The following is a 19229-nucleotide window of genomic DNA, read 5'->3' on the forward strand; positions in this document are numbered from 1 at the left end:
CTACATTGCAACCCTATCAAGCGGTGTAGTCAATATTTGTTCTAATGTATTTTCCTATTGCACTTCACACTATTGCAGTAGAACACCAAAACCCCCAGTCAAATAACATAGATGAAAGACTTGGTCAGCAGGTGATCAACAACAAAAATAAGAAGATGCCAAGATCCAGAGCTAGGGATTGGTCCTGGGCAACCTGCTCTAGGTGGCCGTGCTTGAGCAGAGGGGTTGGACAAGATGGCCTCCAGAGGTCTTCCTCCTTTCCCACCTCATCCATCCTGTGATTCTTTTAGAACCTCATTTATACCAGTTCTGCACATTCTGTCTATGCGGTCGAATATGAGGAACGTAAGCAAGTCCCATCTTGAGGTTACGTTGGCCTTAGAGAGTCTGTTGGTGCAAACCCTGCGCTTGGGGGTGACCATTGGCATGAAAGATGAGAAAGTGATTGGAGACAGCAGAGCACCTCTGCACAGTGGCTTACAGTCTGTTGTGCCAGCAACTGTGGTCCACAGCTATAATCTGTGGGGAATACAAAGCTGGGAGAGCTCCAGTCTTGCTGCAGAAGAAGCCATACCAAGGCAACTTTACAGGTGCCTCTCACACTCTGTTTCTCCCAAGACTAACTCAAACAGGGGACCTTGAAACCTACTTCTACTGTTCAGTATGTGGTGGAGACTGGAAATGCTACAGCATCCACGATACTGGCTTAGAGCTCAGTGCCTGTGTATAGGAGCTAATGTACTTACTGTTTAGGGTTTTTCTTTTTTTCCACAAAGGTCTTTTTCCTAAGGTATTTTAAAACATTATACCACTTGATTTGGGGCTATTTTTTCAATATACCTCTCTTACAGATATTTACGGAAAATGTATTCACTAGGGGCTGACTCGTGTTGATGTTGCACTGCTAAGGCAAGATGGACTTGCCAGTGCAGCATATGCTGAGGTTATACTCTGTGTGCAGCTTACTGATTCCTAGAAGAGTCTGGCAGATGTGATCTTAAACGGAGGGGAAAATATGAGCTCAAAGTAGCTAATGTGCCTCTCAACCTAATAATTGGAATATTCAGCACAGTGCTTCTAAAGCTGCTAAACTTTTACTAAATGCCTTTGCAGGTCACAGTTAATACACAGAGTTTTCCTTATAGGTTACAATACTGGTTGGAACTTAACCTGACCCTTTAAGTCAAGCACGTTTTCTTGCTCTGGAAACTGTGTCAGACTGAAGAAGGGCCTTCGGTTTATTTTTTTTTCTTGCTTTCTGACCTCTCAGAACTGCTTGTGCACCATCACATATGTGATGGGAGCGAAACAAAAAAGTTGATAAGCAATAGACTTCCTTGTGGGGAGTTCTTTCCACCCTACCAGCTCACATGTGTCTTAGTGTGCTTCTGGCCAAGAGTGGCAAAATGTTGCGATCTCCCTCCACCCACTCCTTCCTGTCATCTCTCATCCTGTGTTCATCTGTGTTTTTCTCAAGGGCCAACTACTTTAAAGGCATAAAAATAAAATACTCTGTTTTTCTTTTTCTGTATTCCTCTCCCAGGCATCCTTGTCATTATGTTTGCAGGTAAAACAAATATGGATCACCCAGTCATTCCCGCTGCAGCTGCCCTGAAGTGAACTCAATTGTTTGTTGATTCCCTTGGGCTTCAACAATGCTGCTTAATGGGTATGGGTACATCTTAAAGGTTTCACTTCCAAGTACTTTTTTTTTTTTTTTTTTTTTTTTTTTTTAAGTAAAAGTACTCCAGAGTTGGATACGAGAACATAGATAAGCTTTTGTTAACGCGTTTCATTAAAACTGGAGTTTAGAAACCTAAGGTTGCTTTGTTGTTTGAGATAACATTTTATAGTGTAATCAAGGTTTAGTCTGCGGTGGAAACTACTTTTATATAAATAAACAGCAAAAATTAATCTACAGAGTGTATGTGCTTCTTAACATAGGAATTAACACTTTTTCACATCTTTCTAATGTTATGCTGAGTCTAGGTTGTTGTTGGTTTGTTGGGTTTTTTTTTTAGAACTTCACAAGCTTTGAGCTTGGCTGCTGGGCTTTTCTTGTTACACATTCAGCAGTCTGTACCACGATTCCTACAGTTCTTTACCAGTACAGCTTATTGTTTCTTTTCCTGGGATTCATTGTCTGTATCTCACTTCTTTTACTTTCATGTTTTGGCTTGCAAAGCCTGGGAATTTTTCTTGGAATAGAACTTTGTTGCTGCTAAAACATGCCTTTTACTCATTGCATTCCTTACAACTTCAAAACGCTTTATTGATAGGTAAGCTGTTTTTCTGTTCTCGTAAGAAGTAAGGTAATTGGTTGGTTTCCAAATGAACAGTTTTATCATTTATCCATTTTAGGGAGCTGAATGCCAACAGAACCTGAAATAGTGCATGCTTCAAGACCACTTCAAGTATTTTCAGTACAATATGTTCTTGTTTGGTGCTTTCTAATTGTTGAGACTTGTGCATGAACTGACTCAGGCTACCTAAAAGTATTCTTCCAGCTGTTCTAGAAATGTTCTCTCATTTTAATATTAAAAAAAAAGCAGTCCAAGTGGGGCGGGGGTTGAATGAAAATATTTGTAGGTGAGACTGGAAAACTCTCTATCTCAGTAGAGCAAGTTATGAAAGAGTCTGAAACTACTAAGGACTTTAAAAGAGAACTTGCTGTAAAAATGTGCATTTGGATGTTAATTGTATGATGAAATTCAAACTTATTTACAGTCAGTTCAGTAGCATTGCGCTTCTCTTCTCAAATTACAGGTGAGTGTTCTTACAGACCAGGTGGAAGCTCAAGGAGAGAAAATCCGGGACTTAGAAATCTGTCTTGAGGGACATCAGTTGAAACTGAATGCTACAGAAGAAATGCTTCAACAGGTAAAAATCTGAATTGGAAAGATTTTTACATAATATCCTCCAAAGGAGAGGAGAGTATACATGCTTAGTTTGTCTGCATGTGTGAGTGTCTTTGGCAAAAAGAGAAAACAAAGAATTGCCTCTTTTTATTGTTCTTTTGCTGCTTTGCACTTTTTTTTTTTTAAATAAAAGTTTCTTTGTTTTTCTGTTGCAAAAATGTTTTATTGGCTGGTTACATAACACTGTACGTGGCAGCATGTAAAATGAAACTATTGTGTATTATTTGCACTGTGCTGATGAACTATATTTGGACATGGCTGAGTAACTGGTTAGACAGGTTAAATGTACCTCATATATGTAGCAGTTACAGAATTGAAAACTTTTATCTAAATATCTTCTATTTTCATATGGTTTTGAAGCTGAACAGTTAGTAAAGTTGAAATGAATTACTGTATCAAGTTAGGTTCTATACAGATTTTTGCTTAATTTAGTTTTCCCCTTGTTTTTGAAAAAAAAAAAAAAGTACATGGCATTTTTCGTTATCAACAATTTCAGGCTATGTGATTTAATCTATTGGTGCTGTTTCATGACATATTGAGGAAGAAGGATGAATAATAAGTATCTAATATTTCATGTGTTACTGTACAGATGGAGGGTTTGTGGCCATGAAAGTAATTTCCCTGTGCAGTTTTCTGTTTCTACCAAGAAAAGTTGCTACATATGCAGATAAACTGCTGGTAATACAGTGCACAGACATTGAAAATAAATTTGAAACTGTAAATAACCCTTAAAATATAGACAAGAAATTTGCAGGATATATATTGTTCTTCAGGAACATGTATTTCCCCCTTCCAGCCACTGAAATGTTCTGTTATAAACTTAATATTTTAGTCTATGGGAAATATGCAAGTCTTTCAATGAACTATTCATAGCTTTAAATTACACTTATGTTATTCTGAATAAATTTATTTTACTATGAAAAGGATCCATATACATTTGTATCTAAATGATAGCAGTTTCCATATGGTGAACTTGTATCCTAAACATCTTTCAGTTAAAACTCTCCAAGTTTCTCAAAATAAATAATAAAAACAAACAAAACAAAACAAAATTGGTCTCACAACTGTTGTAACCCAAAATGTTTCCAACTAGGAAAAGTTTTATTCTATACTTAAATGAAGGGGTGTTTTAGAAAATATAAACAGCAAGCACATTTAGTTTTTCAGTGACATCTGAAGTGAAATTCAGAGAACAGTAACTGTTTATTTAATATTTAAATTATGAAAATCTGTTTTCAAACTTCATGAAGGCATTCATATAGGCATTCATTGCTAATTGCAATATGGATAAGCTTTTTTTTTTTTTTTTTTTTTTTTTTTACTTATCTGTATTTTTTTACTTATCTGTATTTTTTTTTTTACTTATCTGAGAAGCCATATATGTGAGTACAGCATAAGCCTTGTCTTTTTAATTTTGGGAACTATAAGAAATCTAATTTAATTTTGTGCCTAAAATGCTACAGCAACAACAACAAAAAATGATATGTCTTGTTAAGATAATTTAATGAAATTACTTTAAAAGTTATCTGGTAGTACCACGACAGCAAGGGTATGTAACGCTACCCTGCAAAACAGCTTTTCTGAATCTGTGCTAGCAGAGACTTGTCCACTTTATAAGGGTGTGGTTACTGGCTAAAATCCTTTTGGCTTATGATTTATGCACAGTTGTTTTGAACCCTGCTACAAAGCTAACATGCAAACACTTTTGAAAGAGCAGCTAAAATAAATTTTGTTCGAATTACCTAAAAAGGCTGTTCAGCATTTGGGATGGACATCTTGAATGCTGAATAGTAACAACAGAGATTGCTGCTTCTTTGGAGGAAATTGTGATTCTCTAAGAGGAGGGACCAATATTCCTTAGTCAAAATGTGGGCTTATGGGAAACGTGTTGAGCTCATCTAACAGTTTTCCACTACAAAAAAAGAGAAGGCTTTGTTCTGTTCTTTTGTTCTCTCTGTTCCTGAATATGTGCTTCTGCAACTTGTTTTGTACTGACTCTGATGCTCACCAGAATTTTTTCTCTATGACTGGGCAGAAAGGAATGGGGGCACGCTGTGGTTAAAAGGGGATATTTTTTTGCTGGGTTAGTGAATTGAACCAGCTTACAGAAGAGGTTAAGGCATGGCATAACGACAGTGGTGGGCTGCACATTTGACCTAGACGTTTATGAAACCACAGTCAAAGAAAATATGACATGTATGTTTTCATGACATGTGATGCTACTATGTCAAACTCAACATTCTGCTTTTGTAAGGATACATTTTCCACTACAGACCCTAATTAAGAAAGAACATTGCCTTTGAGGTATTTGCACTGTCTTTAAAATGAAGTAGGTCTTTCAAAAACTCATGAAAGTCAATGGCAAAACTTTAGATCCGTCATTAAATATCCTTTTAGTTTGGGCCAAGAAAAATGTTTTCTTGTCCTTCAATCATAGCCAATGGTAAGAGAAAATTTTCTGGGGCATGCCTAGGAACAAGACCCCAGTTTGGTCTCTCTGAATTGAGTTTTAGTTGTATCTCTGTCTTGCCATTGAGTGTGTAATAGACATGGAAATGCTACCTGTGTGAATAGTTACCTCCCTTGCCCCTTAGTACATAGTAATGAATTTGTCTCAAAAAAAAAAAAAAAAAAACCTCCTAGAATTATCTTAAAAACACAATTTATGTTGTGACAGTCCATTTCTAGTATATCAGCTACTTTAAAATGTGAAATTACAGCTGATTTTAGAGAAAAATGGTGGATATGTGTCTTGCTCTAAATTAATCTGTAGCATTTCTAAGAACTTCCAGTGAATTTTAAGAAAGAAACAATTTTTAAGCGAAGAGGGGATCTTGAACATCTGCTGCGTTAGCCTCGGAGGAACTTCCTATCCACATTTGATCAACTTTTGCTTCATTTGTACTGTGAATAAATGTAGAACAGAATTGGAAAGCAAAAGTAGATTTTGCTCTCTCTATATGTAGATAAAGTAGTTGTCCTAAATTGTCCCATAACAGAAAGCACCAGCCAGCCAAAACGTAAATGCACTGGTGCGATGGAATCAATGTTGTCATTCTTGTCAGTTTGAAAAGGGAATTTTCTACACATTCGGATTTCACTTCCACAGTTCTTTTAAGTGCATTCGGTATAGTAATTATCGCAAGTGAAAATACTTCTTTGCTATTCCTGTGCTGCACTTGATTGATTTAGCAGATACTAGTTGTCATTGAAGCTCTATGGCATAAAGTGTACAGGTTATTTTGCCAATCAAAGCTGTGCCAAAATGCTGAACTGTGTGGCAGTGACTGTCTTCTACCTGACCTGTACCAAATCCTAAATGTGGTTTGACAGTTTGTTTTTGCCTTCCAGCTTATTTGTGACAAGTAGTTGCACTAAGCAATTTGTGACACTAAGTTGCACTAAGCAATCCAGAGGAATCTTGTCAGATGGCTGCATTGCATAAGGATTATTGTGTCTTCTGTCGATTAAATTCTGTTGCAAAGTACAAAGTGCTTGGCTTTAGTGTTTTTTTTTTTTCTGTCTTTTTTTCTGTCTCAAACACATGGAGACTGAAACACTTGAATGAACAGGAGTGAATTTCTGTGCTTTCCCTCTTTCTGTTTTTCCCTCTTCAGTTTATGGCCAATTTCTACCTGGGTGCGCAGAGCAGGTGAACATGTGCCAGACAACGTCCTTGGTGAGGCACAATGGAGAGTCTTCTTTAAAAAAAATAAAAAAATGCAGGGAGGAGCTGTATGAGAGTAGGAACTTGAATCCAATGCAATTTAGTATGTACCTATTCTGGTTTTGCTGTTGTCTTGTTCTCAAGGGAGACGGAATCCTGTCTTGGTTGCACAGTGCAAATCTGGTGTGTATCTGTTTGCTTCTCAGGAACTTTGCTGGCTGGCAAGGTTCATTCCTTCAACTTTCAATTGCCTCAGTTATCTGATCTTAAATGAATTTCAGCACTTGTTTATAACGTGCGGTAACTCCTTGCCAGCAGCTGGCTTACTGTTTCAGAGTTTGAAGTGTGCTCTGTGCTGCTCTGGTTGTAAGGCGTGAGGTTTTCAGAGTGTGCTCTCAAGTTGTGCAGCTTATCTATACAGGTGAGCATTGCACTGCTTTATTATTTTACAGTTATAGGCACATCTGCTTGTCAGACATATGCAAAGGACTGTTCAATTTGTGAATGCAATGGGAAGTTCTATCCTTTCTGTTGCTTAACTATATAATGGACAAGTGATGAATTGGAGGGCTGTAATTCACTTTCTGTTACTGACTTGCACCATTTCATGGAGATTACACACGTACATTGCTCTCAGCTGTGTTTTCAGTTAAGCAAATATCTTATTTCCACCACAGCTGACACACAGTACTTGAAAAGTGCAGTCCTCATTTGCGGTGGTTCTTGCTGAATTTTGCTTACCAGGTAGGTCCATCTGTCTCTGCCCCTCTCTCTCTCTCTCAGCTACTTTAATGAATATGCAAAGTATGAAATTTTGGAGTCTTGTATTTTGTACAGTGCACAAGTGCAAATGAGACCCTAGGGTCTGCTTTTTTTTCCACTTGACTAGAATCTTATTTATGGTTTCTCAAACAGTATATAGCATGATTGTTTCATCTGTTTTGTAGACTGCTAAATATCCTGAAATTTACAGTGCTTAAAACAGATAACCTAGAATAGTGTGGGTGCCCTCTTTCTAAGCTGTTTTCTGTCATGTTAAATTTTATAAGCAGCTTTTTAAGAAATATGTATTTCCAAGCCAACCAAATGTGGAAGTGAGATACAGTACATGTTTCAGTTTCACTGGGAATATTGAAAAGCATGATTAAATATTTACAAAGTATACAGAGTGAATTTTAAAAATACTGTTGTGTTTGGAACTAGTTTGGTGTGCATTGATCTGTCTGCCATACATGTATTGTACCTTTTGCATGATCCATCTTTGTAATTATTCTACTCTAAAATAGCATTTTCCTTATTTTTTTAAGGTTAAAAGTTGATTTTCACAAAAAGGACCTTCAAGAAATTAATTTATATTTTTAGTGGATTTTAAATGAAAAACAAGTAACTTGCTTATACATAAGATTTCTTAGTGTGTGTTCTATTTCTGTTCTATATTTGAGATTTTTTAAGATCCTCCTAAAGCTGCTACAACCCTAATTACCATTTTGCCTCTCTTATATTATCCTTTTTGCTTTAAAACCAATAACATAAATCTGTATTTTCTTTTCTTACAATGGCATATTTATTCTGGCTGGCTTCAAGTTGCATCATACCACTGAAATACACTATAATTTCTCTGTAACAAAATGGGTCACATTCTCTAATGAGCTGTTCGCTGTGAGCATCTGCTTGAAGATGGAAATAATTGCTTCCAGATGTTATCCATTTCGAGAGGGGACATTTACTTAAAACGGCACTTTCTTTCAAAGCAAAAGTTAGACACTCTAGATGCAAGATAAATTGTCAGCTGTTTTAAATCAATGTAGCTCCATTGAAAACAAACCAGGGATAGTTAGCTATTTTGTCTATTTTAAGGCAAGAGATTTATGCCAGTTTACACTCGCTGAGGATCTGATCCTCCAGCTTCAGAGCAAACTCTAAAATTCTGTTTGACTTGATTAAAAAATGATCTCAGCTGCCTTCATGCTCACTCATACCAGCTAGCACCTTACTCTTCACATGGAGCTGCTGAACACAGAATGAGATTGAGGTATTACTCTCCACTGCACAAGTAAGTGTAATTTAGGAGTCTATTGAAAAAGTAGGGAGTAATACCAGACAGTGTGCTCAAAGGACAGATCTGTTGTTAAAAATGTCTAGATGGATGCTATGCCTTATTAAGAAATCTTCCTGTTGCATCATTGAATATCATGTCAGTGTCAAAAAAAAAAAAAAAAAAATTGTGTTAGTTCAACAGTGAATAGAGCCTGTCAGTGAGGCTAAAGTTACCTTATCCTGCTATCCTGCTTATCCTGTTTGATGTTAAGTGGCCCTATTTCTATATCGAAGTTCTCATTTATAGCTGTATCTTAATCTGCAGAAATGTGCTGTGTTACCATCTGTATAGAGCCTGTTACAATCTGGGCGGGAATATGCGCAGAACTGGATCTTGTGGTAAATTAATGAAGATGTAGTCCTTTATCCCTGGAACATTGAGGGGTTGTTTATAATTGTAATTTGTAATCACCTTTGTAGAAAACAGCTAGTACTGGGATTTCATTAGGTGACTGCTTCTTAGAATAGGAATAAAGGAAGTCAATGCATTACCTTTTCCTGATTGTTACTTAAATTATTCCATTCAGAGATCAAAAAAATATATATAATAATAATTTTTTAAAACTACATTTCTGTTTATTCTGCCATCCATACCTAAATATCATTGTCAGTGTCAGCAGAGTGGGCACAACACTGGGAATAGTGGGTGGCTTAGATAACTGGTGTTTCAATGTAGATGCAAGTTGAGTGATATTTCTAATTTAGGCAGTATTCCCCACCAGACGAAAACAATTTACATATAAAGCAGATTTGGGTTCCAAATGAATTTTAACTGTATAATTTTTAAAGTAATGTTTGTGGCTTCCTTGGCTCTAAACCACAGTATGCAACATACTCTACAGTTTGTGGAAGAGGGCAAGATGAGAAGAGCATATTGATGGAAAGGGCAGTTTTTGACCTCTCAGTAACATCAGCATAGTTCAAAATATCTATGCTAAATTCAGTTAAGGTATTTCCATGTAATTCAAAGCAGAATCTGCAATAATTCCTCAGTATGTTTCATGGGATGAAAACATCAGTGAGAGTTATGAATTACCATCAAATTTTTAAAAACAGAATACCCGTTTTGAAACTGAAGATCTTTGCAAAAATAAATTAATTAGGCACTTGTAAAGCTAGGTGTTGAATTTTCAGTAGGACTTAAACTCCTGAATAGGTTTTTCACTTTGAAAATAGAGACGAAGAGACACAACTTTAAATATATTCTGTTAAATTTTTGAAGATTTTTGGCTTTTGCTTTCTTGGAAACTGAAAGATGCAACGAAGGTGAATGATGAATGTTTTCCAAATACAGTGATATCACTCTGTCCAAAGTATGCCTTTCTCTGCAATCTGAAAAATGAACTCAGGGCACACGAGCAAAAGTCATGGCCAATTGTTTCTAGTTTGGTATTACTCAGTTTAGACATTGCCTTCTAGGTTCCAGTTGGGTCATGTTGCTTCTTTTTCAATGTTGTTCCCTCTGCAGTTAGTAGTCTCGAAAAGTTACCAAGTACTACACAGTATAAACTTAAAATACTGTTAGCATGACTACAGAAATGTTGCTTATCTTTGTGCTTGTTCTGTAACATATCCTTTGCTGAATAACATGATAAAATGTTCTAAAACATTGCATTATAATACTAAAATGTAGCTTCATCTGATGAATATCTTAGGAAGCAGTCAACTGTTCTATAGTGTGTTGTCTGAAGGTCTCTGTTATTATGTAGGTTTGTGTGCTCAGCCTTAGTGTTGTTTTCTGATTTCATGTCTTGTGCAAGGATAAACAGTGTGCCAGACATTTTTTTGAAGTGGGGAAGAGGACATTGGTTTAGTGATTAACACAGGAGAATGTGTAGGTGAAATAGCTGCAGAACTCGAAACATGCAGTTCAAACAGTTCAAAGTATAGGCAACGTAAAGAGAGGTAGAGAAATTTGCTTTCATATGAATTTGCCAATCACTCTGTACTTTTTGAGTTACTTTTTCTGCCTGCAGTGAATGACTACATCAAATCTATCTTTCAGCATTAAATGCTTTTTGCACAGTAAAGTAGTAGTGAATGTGGCTTTTGAAGAAAAGAATCATTTTGCTTTTGTATTGAAAGAATAAACAAAGGGGTAGAGACCTATATATGGAACTGCCAGCAAATCATGCAACATTCTGTCAGTGTTCAAATAAAAATAACTCAGGAAAATTTTCTGCTTTGCTTTCAGGAGCTGCTAAGTCGAACATCACTAGAGACTCAGAAATTGGATCTAATGGCTGAAGTTTCAGACCTGAAAATTAAGCTGGTTGGTATGGAGAAGGAACAGAGTGAATATGAAGAGAAACAAAACAAAGCTGAGGTGAGTTTCTTTAGATTGCTTTCTTTTTTCTTCTTTGTCTATAGTATGCTGTCATACACCTGAGTTTTTGAGCTGAAATCAGCATGCAATAGGATCTTGCATATTTACAGCACAGTCTGTGCCATTGGTCCTGTGAATTCAGTGAGGAATATGGTTATGCATTTTTGGGATGTGGTTTCTTTTCCTCTCTCTCATTATGCTTCAAAGGCTGCTGTTTGGCTTTAATCAAGACACAAAGTCCCTTTCAGCAGCATACTGTCTTAACCCTTTTCTTTCCAGGAAAGGGAAGCTGTACTGGCATGGATGTTTGAAGCCTACCAAGCTTATTTCCTTGTTTTATGACAGAGAATACTGTAAGCTCAGCAGTATCAGGGATGCTACGCTTGTAAGCAGAGACCCTCAGTGACTTTAATTCATTCATGGAGGGAGAGGCAAGAGAGAGAGCATTTTCTTCACATGAACCTTTTCCCTTGTGGTTACATAACAAATAGTAGGAAAAACAAAACAAACAAAAAAAAACGCATTGAAGGCAATTCTCATCCTTTCTCCCCATAGATGCATAGTGTTCTGGACATCAAAGGAGCTTTGCTTTTTACAGTATTAGTTAAGGAAGAGAATATGAAATGGGGAATGATATAAACAGCATCTATTTGCTTTACTGGGTACAGTTCCAGAGAAACCTCTATGGTAGCGAGAAGCAGGTGGGAAATAGAGAAGAAAGGGATTATGGAAGACAGTCATACAGATGAGGTGCTGTGTGTATTTCTACCCAGTGGTCTTGCAAGGGGACTGCCTAGCCTGGGAGGATTACCTGGCAGGGGAGGATTAATAGGGCTGTGGCTTGAGCCAAGATTTATACTTTGTTGACTGAAAAAAGACTTTATGTTCCTGTTGACTTAGGAGAAACTGAAATTCAGGCAGTGTTAGAAAACTGTTTGTTCTCCATATTGTTGATAGTGGAATATTTGATAACTATGCCTAAGTAATTTACTTGCAGTGACATGATAAGTTTAGGGTGTGTTCATTTTTTGACTTACTTGTCCTCTGAAGTTTTCTTTAGAGATGAAAAGATAACTTAGAGAGAGCATTTTCTGGCAGAGGTTGCAAGTCAGAGGTACCAGCTGCTGTTGCTTTACCACCTGTAGCCTTCTCATGCTCTCTCACCCATAATTGTCAGTGTCTTGTGTACAGAAGGCCTAAGCAGTCTCACACTGGCTTGAAAATCTAAACAGGTCTGTGCAACATGTAATTGCTACAGGTGGGAGCCTGCTCCCAGCTGCAGTCTTCCTAAGAGGCCTTTAGACTTCCCATTGCATGTTGAATACCAGGAAGAAGCTGCTTGAGTTATTCCAAGACATGCACAGTCAGCCTGACTCTTGGAAAGCAATAAAGCTTCCGAGTGCATTTGGACTGACAGTAATTTCAAGTGCTGAGTAGGTCTGGGCCTGCAATGAGGGTGAGACCATGACCTGTGAAATTCTTCTGCTACTGCAGCAAGGTGTGTGGCCCACTTCAATGGAAAAGCTCTATCGGTCTGGAAGCCCTTGTTGTATTGCTAAGTGATAGGAAATGCCCTACTGAGATGGAAAAGGATTCTAATCTGATGGAAAAGTTGAGAATCATTGTGTTAAGTGGGCCCTGAATTATTAATTACCCCAAGATGTGATTAGATTTCTGGCCTGTTGGAAGTTGCAAACCTATCCATACAAAACAAGGAAAAGGGATGTTGTAACTAAAGCTGTGGGAAATACAGAGCATTTTCAGTTTGCTTGCTAAGACATTTATTTATTTCCGATTGTCCTGAATAAATCTTAATCCAATTTGTCAAGATAAACGGGGGGTTGCTTTCAATCAAATTGAATGCTTACTTGAATTGTAAAGCTTTAACCATACTTCAGTTCCTTTTACTATAGTTTTTATTAATTTTCAATACAAACACATTTCAAACATCACAATGAAATTTATTAACATATTTACTTTATATTGTTGGACTACAAATGCTGCTCAAATTTGGCAATAGCTTTGTCTTCCAAAATTGCTAGCCTCCACTGCCTGAGTACATCTTTTTAGTGAATAATCCACTCTTAAGAGCAAACTGAAGGTAGACTGTTTGTTTGTTTATGCATACACAACCGTACTGTGGTAACCTAATTGCTTCAAAGGGAGGCCATTCTCCAAACTGACAATGACTGAATGAAATTAATCCTACTGTAATTGTATATCTGAATGTCGTGGCTACTACAACATGCTGTTACAGTGTCTAATATGTCAAATGAAATTGCAATTAATAGTTTTACACAAATGGAACAAAGCTGTGGGTGACAGAGCTAGAGCCTTTCTCTTATGCTGCGGTTGGCCAATTGCTGCTTTCAAGACTGAGTTTAGGAGTGACAGAGTTGAGCAGAACAGTGATTTGATAGTTTTGCTACTATCAGAACAGTCCTCAGTTTTCACCATGGCATGTGTTACACAGGCATCCTCTAGTTGTTAAACTATTTTAAACAGCCTCTTAATTATAATTCATTATATTTAGAAATGGCAGGGTCAACTATAACGGGTTCAAAAAAGTTTAAAATGAGATGTGAAATTGCAGAATAAGTCAGCTAAAACATACTTCCTTTGTAGTCTAATTTTGTATCAGCTCATTTCACAGCAGCTGTTTCCAGTCACGTAGAATTTATCTGTAGAATTATTTCTCTCATTGGGTTGGGGAGAAACAAAGCAAATTAAGATATCTTTCTAAATATGAGTGAATCTTAATCTGTCAGATACATTTCACTTTATCTTGTGCAGCTGTGGTTTAGATTTAGTTTTAGTTAGCAGCAAGGGGTTTGTCAAGTATCTCTAACCTCCTCTCAAAGGTATTGATTTCAGACTGAATGCCACTTGTCTTTGGCTTTTCAAAAGCACATGCTACATTTATAGTGCCATTTATTTATACATACAATACAGGAGCCAGGAGAATGGCTGCTTCTAAATGGATGGTCTCATTCTTGCCTTTGTCACTTTAATTCTCTTTTTGTGGAATAAGTTCTGCTCTGTTTGCTGCAGTGATGCTGTGAAGGGTTTTGAAATCTCACCTGAGGGTATTTGTGTAGCTTTTCTCTTACCTGAGAAGCCTTAGGAATTTTACAAATATCTTTCCTCAATGCAGCGAGTTATGAGAAAGCAACATTGCCAAGTCATTACCAAGTGCTTAGCTGCAGCCCAGATGCCTGTTTTACCCAAACATAGACAAAAGAGACTTTCTGTCACCATCAGGAGGCTGCAGAAATAATTGTCCATTTCAACTTGCTTAACAGCCTTCGTTCTCTCCTACTTTTTATTTTCTGTCATATGATAAGTTTGGTGATTTTTTCTTTTTCATACTGACGATCTGACGTCTGCTATAAGCTGTTGGAAAAGTGTTTTGTGGCTGTTTTGTGGACACTTTTGAATTAAATATCTACTACACAGTTACTTGCCATTTCAAAGAAACTTGAGTCAGTGAGCCAAATACCCCTTCTGGTGTTCTGTACAGCACAGCTCTGGGGATTTGGGTGTGCTGTCTCACCTGAGTCAAATCCAAGCCAGGGTATTTTAGTGTCAATAAATTTTCATGCTGTGAAAGAATCTCAGAAATTAAAAGCCTTTTTCCCTCTTGAAACTGGAAACAACTGTAGAGGCATATATTGCATCTGGAGTTCATCTTTTACTTTTCCATAGACCTATCTTACCCTTCACAGGGGTAAGGATTTCTGTCATTTCTATGCTGTCAGGTCTTCCCTGAGGGAAGTAAGTATGTTGGATGCAGTGTTTCCCATTGTTGTTGGTTTTTTTGTTTGTTTGTTTGTTTTGATATGACTCAGAAGAGAAAGAATTACAAGGCAGCAGCAATAGCGGTTCTGAACTCTCCCATGTTGCTGCAACCAGAGCAACTGCCGGTCTGTGTATCTTGTTTAACAAGTGGTTCTTTACAACCTCATATGGTTTAGCAGTGTTCTGTGTCAAAGACAAGCACAGACTAGTATCCTGGTGCTTAAAAGAAAGCAAGGCAGATGGGCATGTGTCCTGAGGATTTCACTTGCCAGTGGGTACTGCTCAGGGAGGTATCTGATTGTGGAGATGATGGTAAAAAAAGAAACAAAATCAAAGCATGGAAGGTGGAGGGGTTATGGATAGCATCTAAATTATACAAGCAAGTATGATGAGTGTTCTGCTTTGCAGTTCTCTTATAAGAGGAAGAGTTAGCAACAGGGACGTTCCCCTCACCAGAGTCCCACTGTGTTGCTGCAGAGTGGCAAATGTAGACACTGAATCTATGAAAGAGACGGTTTCACTTAGGTGAGCTGATACTGAAGGAAGCTATCTTTTTCTTAGCTGTACAGTACTGGCAAAGTATTTCAGCCTAAAAAAGACTGTGTATTAGAGAGCTGGTATACAGAGGCAGAGTACGCTTTCTAAATTTTTTGATTGTTTAAGGAGCTAATTCTCGTTTATATGTCTAAAAGGTTTGTTGGATGTAAAAGGATGAGCATCAGACATTGTGAGCCTGATTCAGAGTGATTCGTATAAAAGGAAATATATGCAGCTGCTATTCTGAATTTTATCTTAAGCACAGTGCACTTGAAAAATACTTAACTGATGTGAATCTCTTTTAGTTAACTGGTGTAAGCTTTTGAAAGAGAATCTTTGTGAATATTTGGGCTTGCCTGTGGGTGGAGGTGCAGTTTGAGATTGGTTGTCTGAAATACTTTCTTGGTTGGAACAGTGTCCTGTCCTTGCCATAGCCATTCCCTAGCACTGAGCAAGCAGATTTATTGAATCAGCAGAGAGCTGGGATTACAGGAGGACTCTTATTCATTGTAATGAAGAATAAAAATATGTATGTGTGCTTTTGTTATCTGGTCTTCTGTCCATTAAAAACTTCTTCACTCCCTTTGGAGATGGATTAATCTCATCAAATTTATTTTTCTTGGTAAAACTGAGAAGTCACAAAACATATGTTGTTAATGTGCATGAAAATTGAGAGAAAAGCCCTCCAAACTTGTAATATCTGATAAAATACCCAGCACTATTTGCTGCTGAATTGGGCAATTTAAGTGAAATTTTATATAGATTTTAATACTTGTATGAGGTTTGCTTTCTTTAACTGGATTGTGTGTGTGTGTGTGATTGTCTGTCTGTGTGTGTTTGTGTATCAATGATTGCTTCAGGGAAGCTAGCCAGCAAATCAGTACACTTTAAGGCCATTACTTCTGTGGTATTCTTTGATTTCTCTGTGTTGCTTAAGTGTTTCTCAGTGTCCAGATACTACCTAGCTTTCAAGCTAGGTAATGGAGTATTTTTCTGACCCTTGCTAGACTTGGAAATAGAATTATTTTACTAGTAAATTCTGTCTATAAATTGGGAAAGAGTAGATTATGGCCTCAACTGAGCTGCTCTCTAGATTTTTTTTTTCCTAGTGGATGATTTGTCTGTGTAACAAAATCAATTTCAGCAAAAGGCTGCCTCTCAGCCAGCATATCAAAATATGTTCCATTTTTTTCCTAAAATCTGACTTCATCTGACTGGATAATTTACTGAAAATGTGGGCCCAAATTCTGATCTTTGCATCAGGATTGGAATCATGAATTAGTCTGGAACATAGATTCTGTTCTACAGAGCTACAGTGCTCTGCACAATGTTCCAGATTTATGGCTATTTACATATACTTTAACAGAAGGAAAACACATTGTCTTTTTATAGTTTGCCTCTAATATGCTCCCTGTATTTCTCTGTGCTACAACTGTAGAAATATTTTCTTTGCATATTGTCTTCATTTTCTTTCTCACTTGTCTTTTTTTTTCCATGTTTTCAGTCAGTAGTGAACCTGATAAGTGAGCTCCAGGAGCAGATGTGTAGACTGCAGCTGGAAATTAATAGTAGAATCCAAGAAAGAAAGTCTCAAGATAGGAAACCAGATGTGACACCTAATGGCCCTCACTCTAGTCCAAGATCAGTGATAGAGACTCTCAGCCAGAAGAATTGCTCTCAGTGTGATGTACGAGAAGTACACCTTAGCAGAAGCCTGTGTATTGACTCTTCTCTTGCAGAAACTAAATTCCACTAACCAGGGCTGTGTTGTGAATTGTTGGCATTAATCGTTGTGACTTTCATGAATAAGAGAGAGGTGGTTGCAAAAATTACAACAAACAAACAGGGAAAAAAATAAAACAACCAAAGAAACAAAAAAGACAACACACAGTTAATTCCCCCACTTTCCTCCCCTAGTCACTGGGACAAATTTGGTCACTGTTGATATCTATGTATTACAGCACAGATATCCATAAGAACCAATCACCTCTCTCAGGTTTTACATGATTTGCTTTTTACTCGTAGGTCTATACTGCTGGTGTGGGTTTTTTTCCTTTTTTTTTTTTTTTTTTTTTGCTGTTTTCTTAGTTGAAATTTGTTTGATATGCAGCATAGTAGCATGGTTTGGTAGTTTGCTAATTTTCCTCACAACAATGACACCCTAACCAGTCCTTTGAACACAGATGATAATTAATTCCTGAATATCTTAAAAGCTTAACACAGGTATAAAATGTGGATTCAGGTAAGACTATCTAAAATATGGCCTATAAAAACACTCTCCGTTTACCTTTAAAATTGCAAATGTAACCCATTTTTGTTTATTCTGACATCAGCGGTTCTGAAAAAAGCATTTTTGAATTTACGTTATAGATCCCAGTTTTATGTGATCAAAGCCATGCCACATGTCAAAACAAAAACTATTTTGCATACAACGTTTAAATTGACTGAAGGTTGAATGTTACTGGTATGCTTGAAAAAGTCCATCTTAATATGTGCTGTTATATCAGTTTAATTTAGTTGCTACATCACTTTTCTGGATCCCCAGAACTCATCTTATAGATAATCTGTTTATATTGAGAGAGAGCTTTTCAGTATTTTCTCTCCAAATTAATTTTACAAAAATAACTCATTTGTGTATGACGCCTACCTTGAAAATAGTGCTGTTGATTCTGAGCTTGCCTCTGTACCAAACTGATTAGTGAACTACTAGGTTACACTGTGTCAACTGCGTATTGGAGTAATAATCTGAGTCAAATCTGAGAATCTTTCCTAATAAGTATTCATTTTATCTGAGATACTAGTATGGTTGTTTAATGTATGTACTATACAGGACTCCAAAACTGGGTTATGCTTCCAATTTTTTCTGTTCCTCAGTTCATTTTAAGACACTTGATCTCATCAGAGTTCTATCAAGAATTTATTGGTGTTGTCCTCAAGAATAAGCATTAAGGTTTGGCTCTATGAAGGAAAGGGATAAAGGACGTTTAAGGGACAACTTTGTCAGAGGAACAGACAGAGATGGCTGCAACTCTATGCTGTATCAACCATGTTTGCAAAGTTGCAAAAATCAATGCTGAAAGTAACATATTGGTAGTCATATTTGACTCTATGTGTGTGGTATTAAAGGCCTATAACTGAATATCACTTAGTCTGAGTTATTTTTCTTGGTAAGTAGCTTAAACATTTGTTTGGAGGGACAATTGTTGCTTTAATGAAAGTCAGTAATCTGTTAGTACTTCACATTTTTCTGCCTGCTTTCTGGTGGTAGTGAAAACAAATAAAAAACAATCGTTAATGCTGTATGAAAGTGTAGATGTAGACTTTTTGGTTCATTTTCACTGAGATTCACAAGGATTCCTAAGGTCAGCTGTCTTCCTTACTATGACTAAGAAATTTGCTCATAATTTCAGGTAGAGTGTTTGAGAAATCGTTCCGTATAATAATCTCTCAATTAAAAATAGTTTTTTTCTGCTTAAACTAGACCACAACTTCTGTGTGTGATGGTTCAGTGTTCATTACTGCATAGTTCTTGCATGATCTTGAATGCATAACCATGGAAAATTAATATCTACCTGAGTAATCTTACTTTGAGCTGTTCTTCCTTGCAGGGTTTGCTACAGGAACTTAGACACCTCAAAATTAAAGTGGAAGAACTGGAAAATGAAAGAAATCAATATGAGTGGAAATTAAAAGCAACTAAAGTAAGCAGAGTACTTAGCACTTGCTAATGACAGATTTATTGCAGCTAGAAACTGGCAAACATACTTCTCATCAGTACTTACTTCTGTTACAATTGCCTTGTGTCAGTGCCTAGTATAGTCTGTTTTTTCTTGAACCAACTTTGTAATAAGTATTTTGGACTACAGTTTTTTGTAGATTCTTTTTA

At 36.9% G+C, this 19229-nt stretch overlaps 1 protein-coding gene across 21 annotated transcripts in view; it reads left to right on the top strand.

Moving 5' to 3' along the window:
- Positions 1-19229, top strand: part of PPFIBP2 (PPFIA binding protein 2) — a 111355-nt gene that overhangs the window by 63232 nt on the left and 28894 nt on the right. For all 21 annotated transcript variants that reach the window (XM_040559886.1, XM_040559882.1, XM_040559885.1 and 18 more), the window contains 3 exons: positions 2767-2880; positions 10877-11008; positions 18952-19044. In XM_040559886.1, coding sequence (XP_040415820.1) covers positions 2767-2880; positions 10877-11008; positions 18952-19044 — 339 coding nt within the window. The remainder of the gene's footprint in view (positions 1-2766; positions 2881-10876; positions 11009-18951; positions 19045-19229) is intronic.

The sequence above is a fragment of the Cygnus olor genome, chromosome 5 (genome assembly GCF_009769625.2).
Source record: "Cygnus olor isolate bCygOlo1 chromosome 5, bCygOlo1.pri.v2, whole genome shotgun sequence".
Lineage (NCBI taxonomy): Eukaryota > Metazoa > Chordata > Aves > Anseriformes > Anatidae > Cygnus > Cygnus olor.